The 21,451-nt window shown below is 35.2% G+C and overlaps 1 protein-coding gene across 1 annotated transcript in view; it reads right to left on the bottom strand.

Moving 5' to 3' along the window:
• Nucleotides 1-21,451, bottom strand: part of LRP1B (LDL receptor related protein 1B) — a 1,961,274-nt gene that overhangs the window by 1,210,021 nt on the left and 729,802 nt on the right. Inside the window, exon 4 of the mRNA XM_069573760.1 lies at nt 3,017-3,136. Within this exon, the coding sequence (XP_069429861.1) occupies nt 3,017-3,136 (120 nt within the window). The remainder of the gene's footprint in view (nt 1-3,016; nt 3,137-21,451) is intronic.

Raw genomic sequence — 21,451 nt, 5'->3', positions numbered from 1 at the left:
TAGGAGAATTTCTTGGACAGAGGAGCCTGGAAGGTTACTGTCCATGGGGTAACAAAGAGACAGATATAACTGAGCATGCACTCACGCACTTTACAGGATACCATGGGAGGAAATACTAGATTTGATTTGGATGTGTTTAATTTGAGATGTCTGCAGAGCATCCTTGAGTAAATGTTAATAAGTAGTTGGAAATATGGGACCAGTAAATAATACAAGGTAAGATTGGTCTTGGAGTTTCAGATAATCAATAGCATATGGATAATAGATTTTAAAAAATAGCAGAGACTTGATCCCACAAAGAAAAAGGGTAAGTCAGAAAACAGATATAGAAAAATCCTGCAGGATACCAATATTAAAAAGGCAGGCAAGAAAGAGAAATCCATGAACCTCCTCTCAAGAGTGTTAGGTGGATTAAACTGCCTGGGTATAATAAGAATATCTATTTGGTCTTTGTTCTCAGTTTCTGGCAGAGTTTCTAACCCTTGTAATTTTCTGAGTTACACAAAGTAGGTTTTGTAATTATAATACTGCTGCTGCTGCTGCTGCTAAGTCACTTCAGTCGTGTCTGACTCTGTGCGACCCAATAGACAGCCGCCCACCAGGCTCCCCCATCCCTGGGATTCTCCAGGCAAAAACACTGGAGTGGGTTGCCATTTCCTTCTCCAATGTATGAAAGTGAAAAGTGAAAGTGAAGCCACTCAGTCGTGTCCAACTCTTAGCGACCCCATGGACTGCAGCCTACCAGGCTCCTCTATCCATGGGATTTTCCAGGCAAGAGTCCTGGAATGGGGTGCCATTGCCTTCTCCAGTAATTATAATGAAGCCTTCTGAAATACTCTCAAATCTAAACTAATGACTCACGGTGGGACCATTAGATAATCTCAGAATGGGATTGGTCATCAGAAAGACCAAAAAAGTGATCAGAGGATAGAACTCTCAGTCCCATTCTCTGACCCCAAGCAAAGAAAGTTTACTAAAGAAAAGCAAAAAAAAAAAAAACAAAAACAAAAAAAAAAACCACAAACCTGAGTAATCAAGGAACACTTAAAATGAGAAACTAAGCCTGATGTACATTATGAAGCAATGAGCCTCTAAGATAAGAATACCTGGGCTCTGGAGATCTACATTTTAGTTCCAAAGTATTTTACTAAAAAGAGGTGCAGACTGAAGTAAATCACTTAATTTTTCTGGGTCTCACTTTTCTAATTTTGTCATGAGGATTTAAAAAAAATATTCTCTGAGGATTTTTCTAATTTTAAGATTATGTTTTTAAGGTAAAGGTTAAAATATTAAAGTAGAGGTTTAAAGTAATGAGCAAAGCACCAATTTCTTTGGGAAATATTCTGTTTATAAGTGTTGCTGACAATCTAGATATTCCTCAGTTTTATATATAGATTCTATATTTCATGTTTTACTTATATAAATTTTATATACCATATAAGTTTTTATATTGTAGATACACACACACACATACTTAAATATATAAATATAATAGAGTTCTATAGAATGGAGAAATAACCTAAAATAGTTCAATATGGATGAGTGGAGTCATTTTGCGGAGAAGGCAATGGCACCTCACTCCAGTACTCATGCCTGGAAAACCCCATGGATGGAGGAGCCTGGTAGGCTGCAGTCCATGAGGTCGCTGAGGGTGGACACGACTGAGCAACTTCACTTTCACTTTTCACTGTCATGCATTGGAGAAGGACATGGCAACCCACTCCAGTGTTCTTGCCTGGAGAATCCCAGGGACGGGGGAGCCTGGTGGGCTGCTGTCTCTGGGGTCACACAGAGTTGGACACGACTGAAGCAACTTAGTAGCAGCAGCAGCAGAGTCATTTTGGGAACTAAACATTTGGTGTACAGCATTCATGAAAGGCAAAAATTAAAACATTAAAAATAAAATATTTTATGTTAATTATTATTCAGTTCAGTCTCTCAGTCATGTCTGATTCTTTGCAGCCCCATGGACTGCAGCACCCCAGGCTTCCCTGTCCATCACCAACTCCCAGAGCTTTCTCAAACTCATGTCCATCGAGTCGGTGATGCCATCCAACCATCTCATCCTCCATTGTCTCCTCCTGATTTCAGTCTTTCCCAGCATCAGGGTCTTTTCTAATGAGTCAGTTCTTCATATCAGATGGCCAAAGTATTGAAGCTTCAGCTTCAGCATCAGTCCTTCCAATGAATACTCACGACTGATTTCCTTGTTTCATTATTATTGCTATTGGTCAAATACCAGTCACTGGAATTCTAATGTCAAAGTTGAAAGAAAAGTACAAGACTATTATTAACCTAAACTGGTTAATAACAGATTACTACACTGCAACAATATAACAGATATAAAAGGTATAAAATATTGAGAAGGTTAAAATAATTAAATTCAAAGTTTTAGTGACTAACACATACCCCATGTTGATATGTCCAATGTTTGACATTGCTGCAATATGAATTGAAAATTTATATTATTGTATGAGGAATCTAAAATATGGCAAAAATGAACTTCTCTAGAAAACTGAAACACACTCACACACATGAAGAATAAATTTGTGGTTGCTAAGGGAGAGGGGCAGAGGGAAACAGATAAACTGGGAGTTGGGGTTGGTAGATGCAAAGTACTACATTTAGAATGGATAAACAAAAAGGTCCTGCTGTATAGCATAGGGAATTATGTTCAAGATCCTGTGATAAACCATAATGGAAAAAGAATATATAAAATAATCTATATATGTGTATAACTGAGTCACTTTGCTGTATAGCAGAGATTTGTACAATACTGTTAACCAACTATACCTCAAATTAAAAAAAGAAAAAGAAAATTGACTTTAAAAGGCTTATCTAATGTTTATATATGAGGTTTTAAGGGAAGAGCCAACTTATAACACTCAAAAAACAAACAAAACATGAACATAAATGCTATGTGGAACACATGGTAAGTGGGCAAAGATATTTTATCAAATTTCTGTTACCTAAGCCTCTGTTAAAATAAAACAGTAGAATAACATGTCATAGTTACCTTTACAACTTCTTCCATCTTCTTTTATTTCAAATCCATCCTCACAGTAGCACACTGTACTATTTCTGACCATAGCACATTTATGCTGACAATTCAACTGCTGGCAATTAGGCAACAGTTCTGGGGAAGAAAAACAAAAATATTATGTCTTTATAACTATGCACACATGTATACTATTTAAATTTAAATGTTAATATTTACACAGTGCATACTGTAATAATAAAGCTTTGATAGATTTTCTAGAAAGTTTCTGTACTGCTATACAAAACAAACAATATCGATTCCCCCCAAAATATTCTGGATTGCATATGTTTGAAGCACTGTCAATAAAATTTCAGATCAATCTATTCAGTCTTTCATTTTCCCCCTTATTACATATGTTCAAAGTCACAAATCCTTTCAAATTCTGGTAAATTAAATTATTTCAAGAGGATAAATGTCAACTCAGTGGTTGATTTCACCATTTATGCCTTTCCTATCTGACATATCCATTGATTTTCTATCTTTTGTGGCCTTGTTTTGATTTAGTAATCCATGTATAACCTTCAGAGCAATCAATGTGAGTATATTCCATTTCAATAATTTATCTTTCATTGGTGGCAAAACATTAAACACTGGACATAATATATTTCATTATATCTAAACCTTTTCAGAAAAAATATGCCATTGAAACCAAAGTTAACAAAACCTCAGAGCAAATTATGATTCAATATGATAAATGCATGAAACAGAGATGAACTGACAGACATGTTCATTGCACAAATAATTTCTAACATCAATAAGTTTGCTAAACTAGAAAAAGTATATGGATAGAATATATGACTGACTGTGGTGTCTGAAAATAGGGATATTAACAGATTGTGTCAATTTCTTTTTTTTTCCCCCAGTAGGGAGGAAAATAAAGGTTTTAAAGGTGAATGATTCAAAATAAATATCTGCCATAGACTTAGCTGGTGCTTCAGAAATATTATAGATTTTGATAAAAATACATGAAAACCCCAATGTGTAAAAGAATAGCTAGAACATTCAAACCTGAAAATTTTCTATTTTACTAAAAATTAATTATCTATAGTATTAGCCCCATTGCTTTTCAACTTTTATACAATTATTTTATGCAGCATCACTTATTAAAAATGTAAAGCTCCTTCTTGACAGTCACCTGCAAATGATGATCTTGTTTCCTATTTTCCTGAGAAAATCGAAGCTATCAACAGAAAATTTCCACAGATTTATGCTTCACATTGTCTTTCTTGCTTTTCAAATCTGGTTTAACTCATAATTAAAGCTACAACCACAATTCCTGTGCACAAATCCCTGTCCCTTTCACTTACTCCCAGATCAGTTTAGTTTTTCTCAGCTTTCTCTCTTAATCATTTTTAAAAATTTATATTAGATCAAACTAAAGCCTCCATCTCTTTTTGTCAACTAAATTTCACTGGAACATAATCACAGTCATTTGTTTACACACTGCCTATGGCTGCTTTTACAAACAGTGCTCAACTAGTTGGCTTAGTTGAGTCATTGGCCTCCCGAATCTAAAATATTAATATTTGCTATATCCCTTTACAGACTGTTTTCTGATCTTTGTATTAACTCATTTTCAGCATCAAACATAATTTTTATTAAAAACAAAAAAAGCTTAATCCCACTTCTTATACTGGTCACTGTTGCCGAATTTTTCTGTTCCGCTTTGTAATAAAAATTTACAAAATAATCCATACTCACAGCCTCTCCTTCCTCTTTGTTTTAATTTTTTTCTTTGTTTTAATCTTAAACCCACTCCATCAAGCTTTTATCTCCATTGCTCTAGAGACTGCTCATACATAAGTCTCCAATGGCCTTGATGTTGATAAGTACAATGGCTTTTCTCAGCCCTCAATTTACTTGACCTACGAGCAGCACTTCACACTGTTAACTACTCCTTCCTGATACACAGTCATCATTTTGCTTCCAGGTCCTGGTTTTCCTACTTGACAACCTCTTTTTTACAGTTCCACATTTTCCTCTCAACTTCATAAGGCTGAAGTACTCTGGGGTAGAAACCTGGTTCTTTTTCTCTTGCCTAACAATATGCTACTAGTAAATTCATTAATTATCACAGCTTCCCTTCTAACTGGAACATACTCCAATCCCACAACTTGAAAGCTTTAACTTGTGCCCTCTTTAGTGATTTTAACTGCTATGATTACAACTGAGACTTCAAATCTATTTACCTTTGAGATGAAAGTAAAAGTGAAAGTCACTCAGTTATATTCAACTCTTTGCGACCCCATGAATTTCACAGTCCATCGAATTCTCCAGGCCAGAGAAAGGAGTGGGTATCCTTTCCTTTCTCCAGGGGATCTTCCCAACCCAGGGATCAAACCCAGGTCTCCCACATTGCAGGTACATTCTTTACCAGCTGAGCCACAAGGGAAACTGGTATTCCTTTGAGATACCTGGAACAATTTCTGCTTCCTTTATATAAACTTAACCAATATATGAATCAATTACATCTGATTTTTAGGTTTGAAATTGGGGTCAATGCTAATTATATGCTAATATAAACATTAATATTTACATAATGTGCAAAGACAAGTCATTTGGTCTGCAAAATGTTATTAATAAAAATAGGGACTGAATGTGTTGTGCTTAGCTGCTCAGTTGTGTCCAACTCTTTGCAACCACATGGACAGTAGCCAGCCAGGCTCCTCTGTCCATGGAGATTTTCCAGGCAAGAATAGTGGAGTGGGTAGTCATTCCCTTCTCTACGGGATCTTCCCATCACAGGGATCAAACCCAGGTCTACCACATTGCAGATAGATTCTTTACCATCTGAGCTACCAAGGAAACCCATAGAATAAATGGATCTTTAGAAATTATGACGTTTTTATTTTGTATGGTAGTTATTTATATTTTGGTTTTCTCCACCAGCATCTACAGCTATAAATTATAAATTTAAATATATACATGTCTATACATACACACACACATATCAAGTTTTTTAAACATGAAATCTCTTTGAAACCCTAGACCAGTCAAAAATATAGATATTATTGTAATTTAAAAGTTTCAGATGAGGAAACTTATGGTTGATAACTGATTTAACATTATACAGTAAATATATGATGGTGATGGTATTCAAAAATTGAAATCAAGGTCAAGTTGACTATAAACAAAGACTATGTTCTCAAATCTCAAAGAAAGGCAGTGCCAAAGAATGCTGAAACTATCACACAATTACATTCATCTCACACGCTAGTAAAGTAATGCTTAAAATTCTCCAAGCCAGGCTTCATCAATACATGAACCGTGAACTTCCAGAGGTTCAAGCTGGTTTTAGAAAAGGCAGAGGAACCAGAGATCAAATTGCCAACATGTGCTGGATCATTGAAAAAGCAAGAGAGTTCCAGAAAAACATCTATTTCTGCTTTATTGACTATGCCAAAGCTTTTGACTGTGTGGGTCACAATAAACTGTGGAAAATCCTGAGAGAGATGGGAATACCAGGCCACCTGACCTGCCTCTTGAGAAACGTATATGCAGGTAAGGAGGCAACAGTTAGAACTGGACAAGGAACAACAGACTGGTTCCAAATAGGAAAAGGAATATGTCAAGGATGCATATTGTCACTCTTCTTTTTTAACTTATATGCAGAGTACATCATGAGAAATGCTGAGCTGGAGGAAGCACAGGCTGGAAGCAAGTTGCCGGGAGGAATATCAATAACCTCAGGTATGCAGATGATATCACCGTTATGGCAGGAAGTGAAGAAGAACTACAGAGCCTCTTGATGAAGATGAAAGAATAGAGTGAAAAAGGTGGCTTAAAGCTTAACATTCAGAAAACTAAGATCATGGCATCCAGTCCCATCACTTTATGGCACATAGATGGGGAAACTGTGGAAACAGTGTTAGACTTTATTTCTCTGGGCTCCAAAATCACTGCAGATGGTGACTGCAGCCATGAAATTAAAAGACGCTTACTCCTTGGAAGGAAAGTTATGACCAACCTAGGCAGCATATTGAAAAGCAGAGACATTACTTTACCAACATAGGTCTATCTAGTCAAGGCTATGGTTTTTCCTGTGGTCATGTATGGATGTGAGAGTTGGCCTATAAAGAAAGCTGAGTGCCAAAGAATTGATGCTTTTGAACTGTGGCGTTGGAGAAGACTCTTGAGAGTCCCTTGGACTGCAGAGATCCAAACAGTCCATCCTAAAGGAAATCAATCCTGAATATTCATTGGAAGGACTAATGCTGAAGCTGAAATGCCAATACTCTGGCCACCTGATGGGAAGAGCTAACTCACTGGAAAAGACCCTGATGCTGGGAAAGATTAAGGGCAAGAGGTAAAGGGAACAACAGAGGATGAGATGGTTGGATGGCATCACCGACTCAATCAACATGGGTTTGGGTGAACTCTGGGACTTGGTAATGGACAGGGAGGCCTGGCGTGCTGCGGTTCACGGAGTGACAAAGAGTCGGACCCGACTGAGTAACTGACCTGAACTGAGTGCTCTCAAAATGCCTCTAATTCCCACTGTACATTTTGGTGATAGTTGAAACCATGGTTGTTGTTGTTGATTTGTCATTTTAGGTTCAGTAGTGTGCTAGATATAAGAAGTGTTTTATAATTTGTATAGGATGAATGAACCAATGAATCAATAAAATAGCTTAACTTGAGGATGAGGATTAACACTCTCAGATGTCCTTTCTAATCCATTAAATTAAACTATGTTCTAAATATAGTTAATTTACATCTTTAAGTTAGGTAAATGAGTTGTCAAATCTGGTTTGATTTTAGTGGAATCGGTCTAAAATCGTCTTTACTACATATGCTTACTTTAGTTCAACAAGAAACATCTTTTCAATGCTAACGACATCAGCTGGGGTTTCACAGATGAAAAACTGCTTTAGACAAATTAATGACTTACAACATGAGTGTCAAAGTGAGTTGGGTTAGATGGAAAGCACAACAATGTAAAAAACAACTATAATTCACAGCAGAACAACACATATTCTAAATAAAAATACAAGTGACACTAACTGGAAAGAGTAGAATATAGGAAATGGAGATGGGCATCTGGAAAAACAGGTTGTGAAAGAAGTGAAATTTAAACTAAAATTTAAAAGATGAATTCAGTAGACAAAATTATGAGCATGTACTCCAGATAAAGTAGACAATATGAGACTATGTTCTTTTTTTTTAATAAAAACATATTAGAGATAAATACAATGATAAATAAGCCTGCATGGCTAAAACATAATATTTTATGTGGTAGGGAATGAGACTGGAACCATTATCAGTAGTAGTATAGAACAAGATTAATTTTTAGATTAAGTAGAATTTTCTGTTTCAATAGTGGGAAGCAGGAATAACTGAAGCAGAAGTGATATTAGCCTAACTTGTATTGTTTGAAAGTAGGAGAAAGATAAGTAAAAGATCCCGTGAAGAAAGAAAAGCTATCTAAAAGGCTAGAAATAGGGAGTATGAATTTTTAAACAAATGGGTGGCCGAAAACTTGGTGAAGGCATAATAACACTGAGTTAATAGCACTAATAAAGTTAATTAAGAATAACGGAAGGACTGAAAGTTAAGGAGAAATACCAAGTTTGCTTTTGACTATTTGGTTTAAAATGCTGACAAAAATACTCTAGGGGAGACTTGAGAATTTGAGTCTGAGAAGAAAAGTCTGAACTAGAAATAGAAAGTTAGAAGTCACAAGCTATAATTGGTAATTGAAGTCCAAAGAGAAAATAACCATCCCTTTAAAAAAAGAATATTTATGATATAAATCAAACCTAGAAAATTTTTATGTGTGAAAGGCAAATTTTTACGTGTCAAAGAAAAGTGAGAATTAATTAAATATATAGATGAAGGAACTATAATGCTTCATAAAACCTAAAGAAGAACAGTCCATGGAATTAGATCAATAAACATTAATTTTTTTGAGACATATACTTGGATATATATATGTGTGTGGGGATATATATATATATATGTATGTATGTATGTATGTATGTGTATATATATATATATATATATACATCATGAGAAATGCAGGCTGGATGAAGCACAAACTGGAATCAAGATTGCCAGGAGAAATATCAGTAATCTCAGATATGCAAATAATACCACCCTTATAGCAGAAAGTGAAGAATTATAGAGCCTGTTAATGAAAGTGAAAGAGGAGAGCGAAAAAGTTGGCTTAAAACTCAACATTCAGAAAACTAAGATCATGGAATCTGGTCCCATCACTTCACAGCAAATAGATGGGGAAACAGTGGAAACAGTGACAGACTTTATCTTTTTTGGGCTCCAAAATCACTGCAGATGGTGATTGCAGCCATGAAATTAAAAGACGCTTGCTCCTTGGAAGAAATGTTATGACCAACCTAGACAGCATATTAAAAAGCAGAGACATTACTTTGCCAACAAAAAAAGCTATGGTTTTTCCGGTAGTCATATATGGATATGAGAGTTGGCCTATAAAGAAAGCTGAATGCCAAAGAATTGATGGTTTTGAACTGTGGCGTTGGAGAAGACTCTTGAGAGTCCCTTGGACTGCAAGGAGATGAAACCAGTCATTCATTAGAAGGACTGATGCTGAAGCTGAAACTCCAATGCTTTGGCGACTTGATGCGAATAACTGACTCATTTGAAAAGACCCTGATGCTGGGAAAGATTGAAAGTGGGAAGAATAGGGGGTGACAGAAGATGAGATGGTTGGATGGCATCACTGACTGTAAGAGTTGGTGATGGACTGGGAAAGCTGGCATGCTTCAGTCCATGGGGTCACAAAGAGTTGGACATGACTGAGCAACTGAACTGAACTGAACTTGGATAAAGTCTGAAAATTGCACTGGGTTTCCTAATATGATTAACTAAGACCTTTAAAATGGTTTCAGTGGAGCAGAGGGGACAGAGAAGTAAGAGGGATACATGAAGTAAGAGGTTGAGACAGAAAGAGGGACAGTTTCTCACAGAAAATACCAGTATTTTATAGGATAAATAACATGAAGGTAGGGGTATGACCTAATTTATTTAATCTGTACCTGAGGACAGGCATATTAACTCATTGCTTTAAATACATTGTTTTCCATGTAACCCTTTAGATCAACTCTTTCTTTACCCTATCTCATTCCAAAGTAATACATCCATAGACTATTATTTCCATCTTTTTGTTCTCTCCATTCTTGAAACCCCTAGAGTATGAAGAGGACAATACATGCTACAAGGTTACCAACATGATGACAGTGATGGGGAGAACTGAGGAGAAATAACAGAAAATGGGTTAAAATGCTTATGAAAGATCAAACCTCACACATGATTTTGAGTATTAGGTGGGAGTCTGATGGTTAAAAATAGCAGAGGAGACAAGAGCAGCTTAGCTTTTTGTTTACTGAAATTTTCCTGCATGAGAACTTCTGTATGTATAGAATGATGCTAGGGAAACAATTAAGCAGTGTTTTATATCAGATGAAATGGTAAATATTGACTATTCTAACAGATTGTGAAGAACTATAAAGAGCTAACAATATGAAAAACTAAAATTTAATATTTGGCTTGGCTCCCTGAAAGCAATACTAATTATTGTAATGCTATCTATTTGAACTGCTTACCATTTATGCTTAATTACATTCAACACTGTAATGATTATGTACATAATTAAAAGTGCATCAGATTAATTTTGTTAGAAAGCTTATTTGAGTAGAACAGAAATTTTGTGCTTGGATCATCAATCTTCATAGTGCTTCAAATGAAGCATAGTTATTGGTTCATGTAAGATTATCATTGGTTTGAATCTTAGACTCAAGTAGAAAGATCAGTAGTATCTAAAGGCATGAAACATGCAAATCAGAACACAGATATGGAAACATGGTATCTTATCTCTATTTCCCAGTACTATCATAAAAGAAAAGTATCTTTTTAATTAAATGAGAGGGGCTACTATATAGAAATTCAATCTAATGCAATTAGGATCCCCAACAAGGACACACATATTCTGTGACTTAAAGAAATGTTTTTGTGTTTTTTTTTTCAAAACTGTATAGAAGAATATTATAAAATGTGAGTGTATTTTCTGTATAAATTACAAATTAACACTTGACAATTAGTAGGTAGCCATGAGTATATAAGCTTCTAAGCCATTATTTTTGTTTTAATTGGAGCATAGTTACTTCATAATGTTGTGTTATTTTCTGCTGTAAATGAGGTGAATTAGCTATATGTATGCATATGCCCCTTTCCTCTTGAGCCTGCCTCCATTCCCCTCATCCTACCCATCTAGGTCATCACAGAGCACTAAATTGAGCTCCTTCCGCTATACAGCAGCTTCCTGCTATCTATTTTACACATGGTACTGTATATATATATATATATATATATATATATATATATATATATATATATATATATATATATATCAATGCTACTATTACTCTTTAACTTAAAAATAGATTCAAGAAATAGACTCCTGAATTTTTATTACCAACAAAAAGTAAGAAGAATATAGGATAGACAATTCATACTAAATCTCATATCCCTCTTATTACTCTTTTTCTTTTCTTTTGGGGGGTATCATATCACTTACACAGCTTTGGACTCTGGAAGCCAAAGGACTGAAGCTCTAACCTTGGTTTAACTAATTTCAGGCTATGCTAGTATGGCAAATATGGCGCCCTAGGAGGCGATAAGTGGTAAAGAATCCACTTGCTAATGCAGGAGATGCAAGACATGAGGGTTCAATCCCGGGGTCAGGAAGCCCCTGGAGGAGGAAATGGCAACCCACTTTAGTATTCTTGCCTGAGAAATCCCACGGACAGACAAGCCTGGTGGGCTACATGAAGTCACATAGAGTCAGACACAACTGAGCAACAGAGCACACAATGTGGCAAATAATACCTAATGTTCACCAATCCTGTTTCTCTCCTTCTGGACAAATAAAAAGATGAGATCTCCTAGTTTGCTTGTTGTTAGGTTGGAACCATATATCTGGTTTCTAGATGATGTAATATGTACAAAATTAGTTTGTGCCACTTCCTAACCTGGCCCCTAAAGGATTTTGACAATTTTTTACTGTCTCTTGACTTGTCAACCCTATGGATGCAGGGAATCCAGTAGAAAATGGGTAGGATCCTGGGATGGCAGAGATCCAAAACTTAAAACAGTACACATGGGAAGCATCTACTGATAACCCAACTGGATTGTGGTATCAGTGAAAATTTGGATTTTTGTTGCATTAAATGTCTGAGTTAGCAGGGTTGTTACATAATACAACGGTAATGGGCAAATGACATAAGCTCTCTATACCTGTGTTTTCTTACCTTTAACATGGGAAAAAATAATAAAAACTATCTCATAGGGTGTTGTGACGCTTAAATGAGGACAATTCTTAAAATATAGCCTGCCTCATAGGAACTCTTTAAATTATCGTTATTATCTTTATTATCATTTTGCCACTCAAGCATAATCATCTATTCAGTACAACAGAATACCTGTCATCAAAATTCTTGTCATAGTTTCTATATTCTTCAAGGAATTTGGAACAATGTTTCATTGTACAACAGATAGATTTTTCTCTTTTGCTCTTTTATTTTTGGGTGTCATAAAATAGTACTAATTTTGCCCCTAAATCACTTCTGTATCTTTTGGTATCTCCTGAAGATTTTTTTTTTTTTTTGTAAATTCTTCTGAAATTGTTCCCTGAATGAAAAGTCTCCAACTCACAGAGAAACACCGCAGAAAACAAAAATTTTTCCATACTGCCTACCTGGTTTCTGTAAGATATGAATATTATTCTCTGAAACAATGTATACCCACATCTAATTTGCTGCATAAGCATCAACCAATCAACAATCCAGACATGCAATTTTCACCAAATACTTATGGTAGTCTGCATAGTCTATTTTTGAGCTTTTTAACAGCACTGGGATGTAGATCACATTTCTACAAATGTACACAGGTTTATGATTTTGGAAACCCATACAAATAATTTTTGCTAACCTGCCTCAGAGTAAAAGTATCAGCAGAGAAAGGTTATTAGAAGTTTGTAAGCAGATGTCAGCAAGTTATTACTTTTAGAGATTTCTTCCCTCATTTGTTTTGTTTATTTAAATACCTATAAACCAGAGAACCATTATGTCCAATCCTGTATGTGTAGCCACCATATCATCAATGGATTATGCTGACTGCCTCTATGAACTATAACCAAACAATTCACATTGATCATGCATTGGACTTGGGATAGTTAGAAGAGAGCTAGGTTCGTGTGCTTCTAGGTTATATGTTCCTTCCTGAGCATATAATGGCAACTTTTATAAAATCTTTGAAGAAACAAAAAGTATAGGCATGTTTCAATATATAAGCCATCTGAGATATTATTTTATAAAATGGAGTAAAATTTCATTCTCAATTTTAGTAATCAAGTTTCTTCTAGAATTTAGCTTATATAAAAATGCCTTTTAACCTACAATGATAATCATGGTAATGAGGAATAATTTCTTTTCCCATGTAGTAAAATCCATATTTTACTCACTTTTGTACTTGGAAATTGAAAAGCTGACCCAGCTACTTATCATACCAGACAGTCCCTCTTGTCAGTAGGACAAAAGCCTGACATATATAAAATAGTGATAATTTGTGTCATATCGTTCAACCTCTAACCCCTGTTTCCTTACCCTGGTAAAATGCAGTTTGAGCTGGTTTATAGAGATTAGGCTGCTGCTTATTACTGCTATAGAGGATTTCTTCAGAGTGCTTTGCCTACTGTCCTGGTTTCAAATTTTCAGTATATTCTCATATAGAAAGATATGACATTATGGCAATTCTTTTTAATTGGAGGCTAATTACTTTACAATATTGTAGTGGTTTTTGCCATACATTGACATGAATCAGCCGTGGGTGTACATGTGTCCCCCATCTGAACCCCCTTCCCATCTCCCTCCCATCCCATTTCTCAGTGTCGTTCCAGGGCAATGGCCCTGAGCGCCTTGTCTCATGCATGAAACCTGGACTGGTGACCTATTTCACATATGGTAATATACATATTTCAGTGCTATTCTCTCAAATCATCCCACCCTTGCCTTCTCCCAGAGTCCAAAAGTCTGTGCTTTACATCTGTGTCTCTTTTGCTGTCTCGCATATAGGGTCATCATTACCATCTTTCTAAATTCCATATATATGTGTTAATACAGTGTATTGGTGCTTTTCTTTCTGACTTACTTCACTCTGTATAGACTCCAGTTTCATCCACCTCATTAGAACTGATTAAAATGTATGTAGTAATGCATACTACATATGTATGTAATACTCCATATGTATGTAATACTCCATTGTGTATATATACCACAGCTTTCTTATCCATTTGTCTGCTGATGGACATCTAGGTTTCTTCCATGTCCCAGCTATTGTAAACAGTGCTGCAATGAATGTTGTGGTACATGCGTCTCTTTCAATTCTAGTTTCCTTGGTTTGTACACCCAGTAGTGGGATTGCTGGGTTGTATGGCAGTTCTATTTCCAGTTTTTTTAAGGACTCTCCACACTGTTCTCCATAGCAGCTGTACTAGTTTGCATTCCCACCAACAGTGTAAAGGGTTCCCTTTTCTCCTCGCCCTCTCCAGCATTTATTGTTTGTAGACTTTTAGATAGAAGCCATTCTAACTGGTGTGAGATGGTACCTCATTGTGGTTTTGATTTGCATTTCTCTGATAGTGAGTAATATTGAGCATCTTTTCATGTGTTTGTTAGCCATCTGTATGTCTTCTGTGGAGAAATGCCTGTTTAGTTCTTTTACCCATTTTTTGATTGTGTTGTTTATTTTTCTGGTATTGAGCTGCATGAGCTGCTTGTATGGCAATTCTTTTTAAAGTTTTTTGTTCCGTATATGTTATGGTATAATTTACATGTGCTTCCCTTGTGGCTGAGTCGTAAGAATCCACCCCATGATGCAGGAAACATGAGTTCAACCCCTGAGTTGGGAAGATCCCTGGAGAAGGAAATGGCCACCTGCTCCAATATTCTTGACTGGGAAATCCCATGGTCAGAGAAGCCTGGCAGGCTACAGTCCATGGGATTGCAAAAGAGACGTGACTTAGCAACTAAGCAATAATTTATGAACAGTAAAACTCATTCATTTTAGTGTCCAGATCTGTGAGTTTTGACAAGTGCATATAGTTCTGTAACCAATCCCGTTATTAAAATATAGAACAGGACCATTATTCCCAATTCTTTTTTTCTATATTCTTCTGCAATCTGCTCATTTCTCCACTGCCAGAGTTTGGCAATAATTGATCTATTTTCTGTCTCAAAAGTTGTGCTTTCTCCAGTATGTCATATAAATGGAATCATCCAGCCTGTAGCCTTTACTGAGCATAATGTATTTGAGATTCATCCATGTTATTTTATTGGTAATTCTCTCTTCTTTATTGCTGAATGAAAGTGAAAGTCACTCAGTCATGTCTGATTCTTTGTGACCCACGGACTATACAGTCCATGGAATTCTCCAGGCCAGAATACTGGAGTAGGGAGCCTTTCCCTTCTCCAGGGGATCTTCCTGACCCAGGGATTGAACCAGGGTCTCCTGCCTTGCAGGCAGATTCTTTGCCAGCTGAGCTACCAGAGAAGCGGTAAAGATAATTCCATGGACTCATAATTCATGGGGTCGCAAAAAGGCGAACACAGCTAAGTGATTTTCACGTTCCACTGTAGGAATGTACCTAATTTTGGATATCTATTTCACATGTAATGGACATTTGAGTTGTTTCTAGTTTTGGTGTCTTAAGAATAAAGTTGCTATAATATTTAATTTTTGTGTAAATATATATCACTTCTTTTGGTAAACTTGGTGTTGCTGGCATATGTAAAAGGATGTTTATATAAGATTTTAAAAGGATGTTTCATTTTACATAAAAAAACTATCAAAATATTTTCTGAAGTGGCTGTATTGCTTTGCATTCCCTGAATAAATATATGAGTCTTCCAGCTACTTGGGCTTCTGCTGCTGCTAAACCACTTCAGTCGTGTCCAACTCTGTGCGACCCCATAGATGGCAGCCCACCAGGCTCCTCTGTCCCTGGGATTCTCCAGGCAAGAATACTGGAGTGGGTTGCCGTTTCCTTCTCCAATGCATATATACATGCTAAGTCACTTCAATCATGTGCTACTCTTTGTTACCCTATGGAAAGCAGCCCACCAGGCTCCTCTGTCCACAGGGTTCTCTAAGCTTCTACCCGGCACTTATTATCAGGTTTTTATTTTAATTTCTTTAGACACTGATAGATATGTAATGGTACTTAATTGTGGTTTTAATTTGCATTTCCTAATGACTATTGATATTAAACATCTTTTCATGTGCCTATTTGCCAATCATATCTTCAGTGAATGTCTTTCAATCTTTTGCCCATATTTTATTATGTGTGTGTGTATGTATGCAGGTACACATATGCACATACACATATATACAGATGTATATTTTAGATACAAGTCCATTATGAGTCATTTGATTTGTGAATATTTTCTCCTAGTCTGTAGCTACTCTTTTCATTCTTCCTAATGTTTTTCAAATAATAAACTTGCAAAGAAAACATTTTTAATGTTTATAAAGTCCTATTTATCAATATTTTCTTTTTAAATTATGCTTTCAGTGTCAAATTTACCTAAGTCAACCTCTCCCTTGTTGTCTTCTAAAAACTTTATAGTATGAGATTTGTAGTCCATTTCGAATTACTTTTTAGTATAAGATGTGAATAAAAGTTTTTTATGTTTTGTTTTTATTTTTTGCATTAAATTTTGAAATGTTACTATTGTTAATTAAATTTTCTTTGCACTTAAAAAATAGAGATATGACTAAATATATTTGACTATGTATTTGTGGATGTATTTCTATGCTCTCATGTTTCACCAATTTACATTTCTCCAATATCACACTAGTTTGACATAGCAAATTTGAAATCTGGTAGCAGAATTCCTCATACTTTATTTTTGTTTTCCAGAACTGTTTTAGGTATTCTAGGTCCTTTACATTTCCATATGTATTTTAGAATCAGTTTTTATAAAGTCCTGATAGGATTTTAATTGGAATTATATTTAATCTATAAACTGGGAAAAACTGACATCTTGATTTTTTGAAGTAGTCTCTAATTATCATTTGAAAGTTGTGGGATCTGTAGTGATATCCTCTCTTTCTTTGCTGATATTTGTAATTTGTGTCTTTTTGTGACTTTAACAAGGCCATAGGATATAATAAGGTCAGTATATAAAAATTAATCTTATTTCTAAATGCTAGAGGTATACAATTGGAAACTGAAATAAACAATATCACATATAATACAAAGTATAAAACACTTAGATATTAATTGAACAATATAGGCAAGATCTGTATGCTGGAAACTCATGGGGGAAAAAACTCCTAGAGACCCAAGTAAATGTTCATATACATTATATTTGTGGATCAGAGGACCCAATGGTGGAAACCATTTTGGCAGTTTCTTACAATTTTATTCTTTTAAATTTGACAACACAGATGAAAGAGACAAGTTCCTCGAAAAACACAAACTGTCAAAGAGCACTCAAGAAGAAATGGATAATCTGAATATTCTCATATTTATTAAAGGAATTGAATTTAAAATTAAAAACCTTCCCACAAATAAAACACTAGATGAAGATGGCTACACTGAATGTGCTACTGAACATTTATCAATTCCATATAATTTCTAGAAAAGAAAAAGACAATGCTTTCTAGCTAATTTTATGAGGCTAGAATTACCCTAATTCCAAAATCACATAAACATATTTAAAAAAAAAGCTGTAGCACAATATTCCTTATGAACATTGATGCAAAATTCTTAATAATGCAAGTATATGAATATGTGAAAAAATAATACATCATAACTAGGTGAGGTTCATTGTGGTAGGTTTAAGATTTGAAACTTTATTAGCACAAGTCAACGTAACAGTAGACTAAGAGAGAAAAACATGATTACTTCAACAGATTCCTAAAGCACTTAACAAAAACAATACCAATTCATGATTTTTTTAAAAAGGCCAAAAATACTCTTAGCACAAGGGAAGTTCTTTAAGCAGACTGAATTATTTTGCCCAAATATCAGGAACAAGTCATAAAATACTTATATTCAATAATGAACTGGAGGTCTTAGCCAAGGCACTAAGGTGAGTTGTTTTTTTTTTTAAAGTAAAACTGTCTCTATTTTTAAAGAAGATAGTCCTTTATGTAAAAAATTTTAAGAAAAAACTTCTACCCCAAATCTAACAGAATACATTCTTTAATTTTTTTTAATAGGACAAAAACTATAACTTTCAATTTGCATGTGAATATCTCCTAAGGATTTACTATTCTTTCAACAGGAAAAATAAGAATTCTAGATATTTTATATATTTTACTACAGGGTGGAAATTGCAGGGCAATTAAGTTGTTTGAGAAGATATTCTGTGGGATGAGTCTTGTGTTTAAAACAGACTGTATACTTTTAAATTAATAACATATGCATGCATATGCATAGGCACTCAGCATGCATAAATACCCTTGCCCTTTATAAGTATATTATTCCACTTTAAGGACATGGATGATTAGTAATTTAATAAACTGAATACATGCTGAAACACATTTACTTTGTATCATAAATGCAGCTATCTGTTTAAGACTCTTCATTCTATCCTTCAGAGTTTTTCCTAGGAAGTGGCTACTCAGTCAGAGACAGCATGCCCTCAGCTGAGAATGTACTGCGTTAATGCTAAGAGATTTCTCCTGTTTTATGCTATAGATACAACAAGTAGCAAGTTTACTCAGAAAAAGAATTCTAATCATACCAACTCATTCACTAAAACGGGATGGAAAACTGCTTATTTTGGGTCCCCAAGAGAATCATTTCTAGAAATTTAGTCACTTCAGGCTCTGATTTCGAGGAAACTTTTTTTAATTGCAATGACATTCAGTGTTCTAAAGTTCAAATATATAAAACACTGAAACAGCTTTCATTTCCTAGAAAATTAAAATCAAGTTATCAATTCAATAACCATTGACACAATTTGCTAAATAAACCTATCATCTGCAGATATTAGTTATTAGTGGGGATATTGTTGAAGAAAAAAATATTTACCTTAGTTTTAGACATGAGAGGATATGAGAAAATAAAAATAAAGCAGCACATACTCCTTTGGGTTTCTCTTAGATTACACTGGAACATAATGACATTACTGACTTCATAGGGATGGTGAAAGACTTAAACACAGTAATTCAATAGAAGCACTTAGCTTAGTGTCTGACACATTGTAAACACACATTATAGGTTGGCAATTACTTTATTATCATTATAATCTTCAACACATCTCCACCAAAGGAATATAGTAATTTTCACTTCCATCTTTTATTTTTATAGAAGAATAGACCAGACACACATGGTATCTTGAAATGTGCTCTGTTAAGTTAGAAGACAAAGATCTAGTACTCATAATATTTATCAGACATTTAACTGTGCACTAGTTTCTTAATCTTTCTTCAACTTCCAACCTAGTAAATGTCTTAAATTATTAAGAATATTAAAAGACAGAATGAGTGCAAATATGTTCTATAACTTGTAGAATATCTTATTAATTTTGAATTATTGACTGGTATATAGAGAAAGGAGAGAAAGTAAAGAGTACTAGGTGTATTGGAAAGGTAAAGCAAAGATATTTTGTGGTATTATACATCCCATTTCAGGGCTTCCCTTGTGGCTCAATGGTAAACAATCTGCCTTCCAATACAGGAGGCGTGGGTTTGATCCTTGAATCGGAAAGATCCCCTGAAGAAGGAAATGGCAACCCACTCCAGTATTCTTGCTGGAAAATCCTGGAGGACAGAGGAACCTGGGAGGCTACAGTCCATGGGATCACAAAGAGACAGACAGGACTTAGCAAATAAACAACAATAACATCTTGTTTCAGTGTTTTCTATCTGACTTTGCAGTAAGGATGATATGCTACATTTATTAATCATAACCAAAATCAGGTCTTTGACCTGCTCAATACATTTCGATATAGCCAGAGAGAAACTATTGCTTGAGGGGGGAAAAAATAACTAAATTTACCACAAGGGCCTGAGAAAAATATAATTGCTGAGTAGAAACTACATACATCTAGCAGAGAGTTTTTCATGTCTAGATGTAGAAGGGTAAGAAAATAAAAATAGAGGTGAAAAAAGATACTAGAAATTATACAAGTATATAGCGTATATGATATAAACATAATAGGATGGAGGTGATAGGAGCAATTGGGTTAGAGGAGGTGAGGCATTATCAAGAAATGTACCTCTTTTGTAAAAGGAGTTCATAACTTCTAGCAATTTCTGCATATTTAGCAACCTAGAGGTGTATTTGTGACTAAATTTATTTGGAAAGTGAAAGTGAAGTCGCTCAGTTGTGTCCAACTCTTTGCAACCCCGTGGACTGTAGCCTACCAGGCTCCTCTATCCATGGGCTTTTCCAGGCAAGAGTACCGGAAGAGGCTGCCATTTCCTTCTCTAGGGGATCTTCCAATCCAGGGATCAAACCTGGGTCTCCTGCATTGCAGACAGATGCTTTACCCTCTGAGCCACCAGGGAAGCCTTTTACTTTTATTGGAAAGTAAATATAAAAGTTCTTTTTTTCCTTCAAATAACAAACATTATTCTCTTAAATCCTCATATTAGTCCCAGACCATAGGAGGCAATGATACCCTTGGGAATGCATCTATATATTCAATAAAATGAGAATGAACAAATGCAAAACAGTGCCTGACATGTTAGGTTAAAAGGTGCTCACTAGCTATGTTAAGCATGGCAATTAAAACACACTAATTCACCTTTGCTATTTGCCAGATCTTTAATAAAAGTAATAAGAAAGGCTTAAAGACACAAGAATAAAGAGAACAAGGAAGGTGACTAGAAAAAAAACAAAGGTAATCAACAAAAATCAAAGAAACTATAAGTGCATGTTGCCTGATTTGGCCTTTATGGTACAAGAAAGTAAAATATAAGCCAAAGGGTGAAGGAAATGAGATGGATTATGATCAAAGAGGCTGCATTTCAAACACATAGATTGCTAAGTGCAGAACTCCAGGGCACATTGTATTTTATTTTCTTTTTTTACTTTAATATTAAATTTATCTTAAGTTGAAGGATAACCACTTACAGTATTATGTTGGTTTCTGCCAAACATCAACACAAATCATCAGGTATACCTATATCCCCTCCCTCTTGAACACCCCTCCCACTTCCTTCCTCATCCCACACATCTAGGCTGTTACACAGTCCTGGTTTTAGTTCCTTAGTCATACAGCACATTCCCACCTGCTATCTAGTTTAAATATGGTAATGTAAGTTTCCATGTTATTGTCTCCATACATCCTACTCTCTAAGGCAGCCTTATTAAAACAAATTTTGGTATGAGTGGATCTCATGTTGTATAGGAGGGAAACT

Source organism: Ovis canadensis, chromosome 2 (genome assembly GCF_042477335.2).
Source record: "Ovis canadensis isolate MfBH-ARS-UI-01 breed Bighorn chromosome 2, ARS-UI_OviCan_v2, whole genome shotgun sequence".
Classification (NCBI taxonomy): domain Eukaryota; kingdom Metazoa; phylum Chordata; class Mammalia; order Artiodactyla; family Bovidae; genus Ovis; species Ovis canadensis.
Note: the sequence above shows the minus strand (reverse complement) of the source record. Positions and strands in the feature narration are given on the sequence as shown.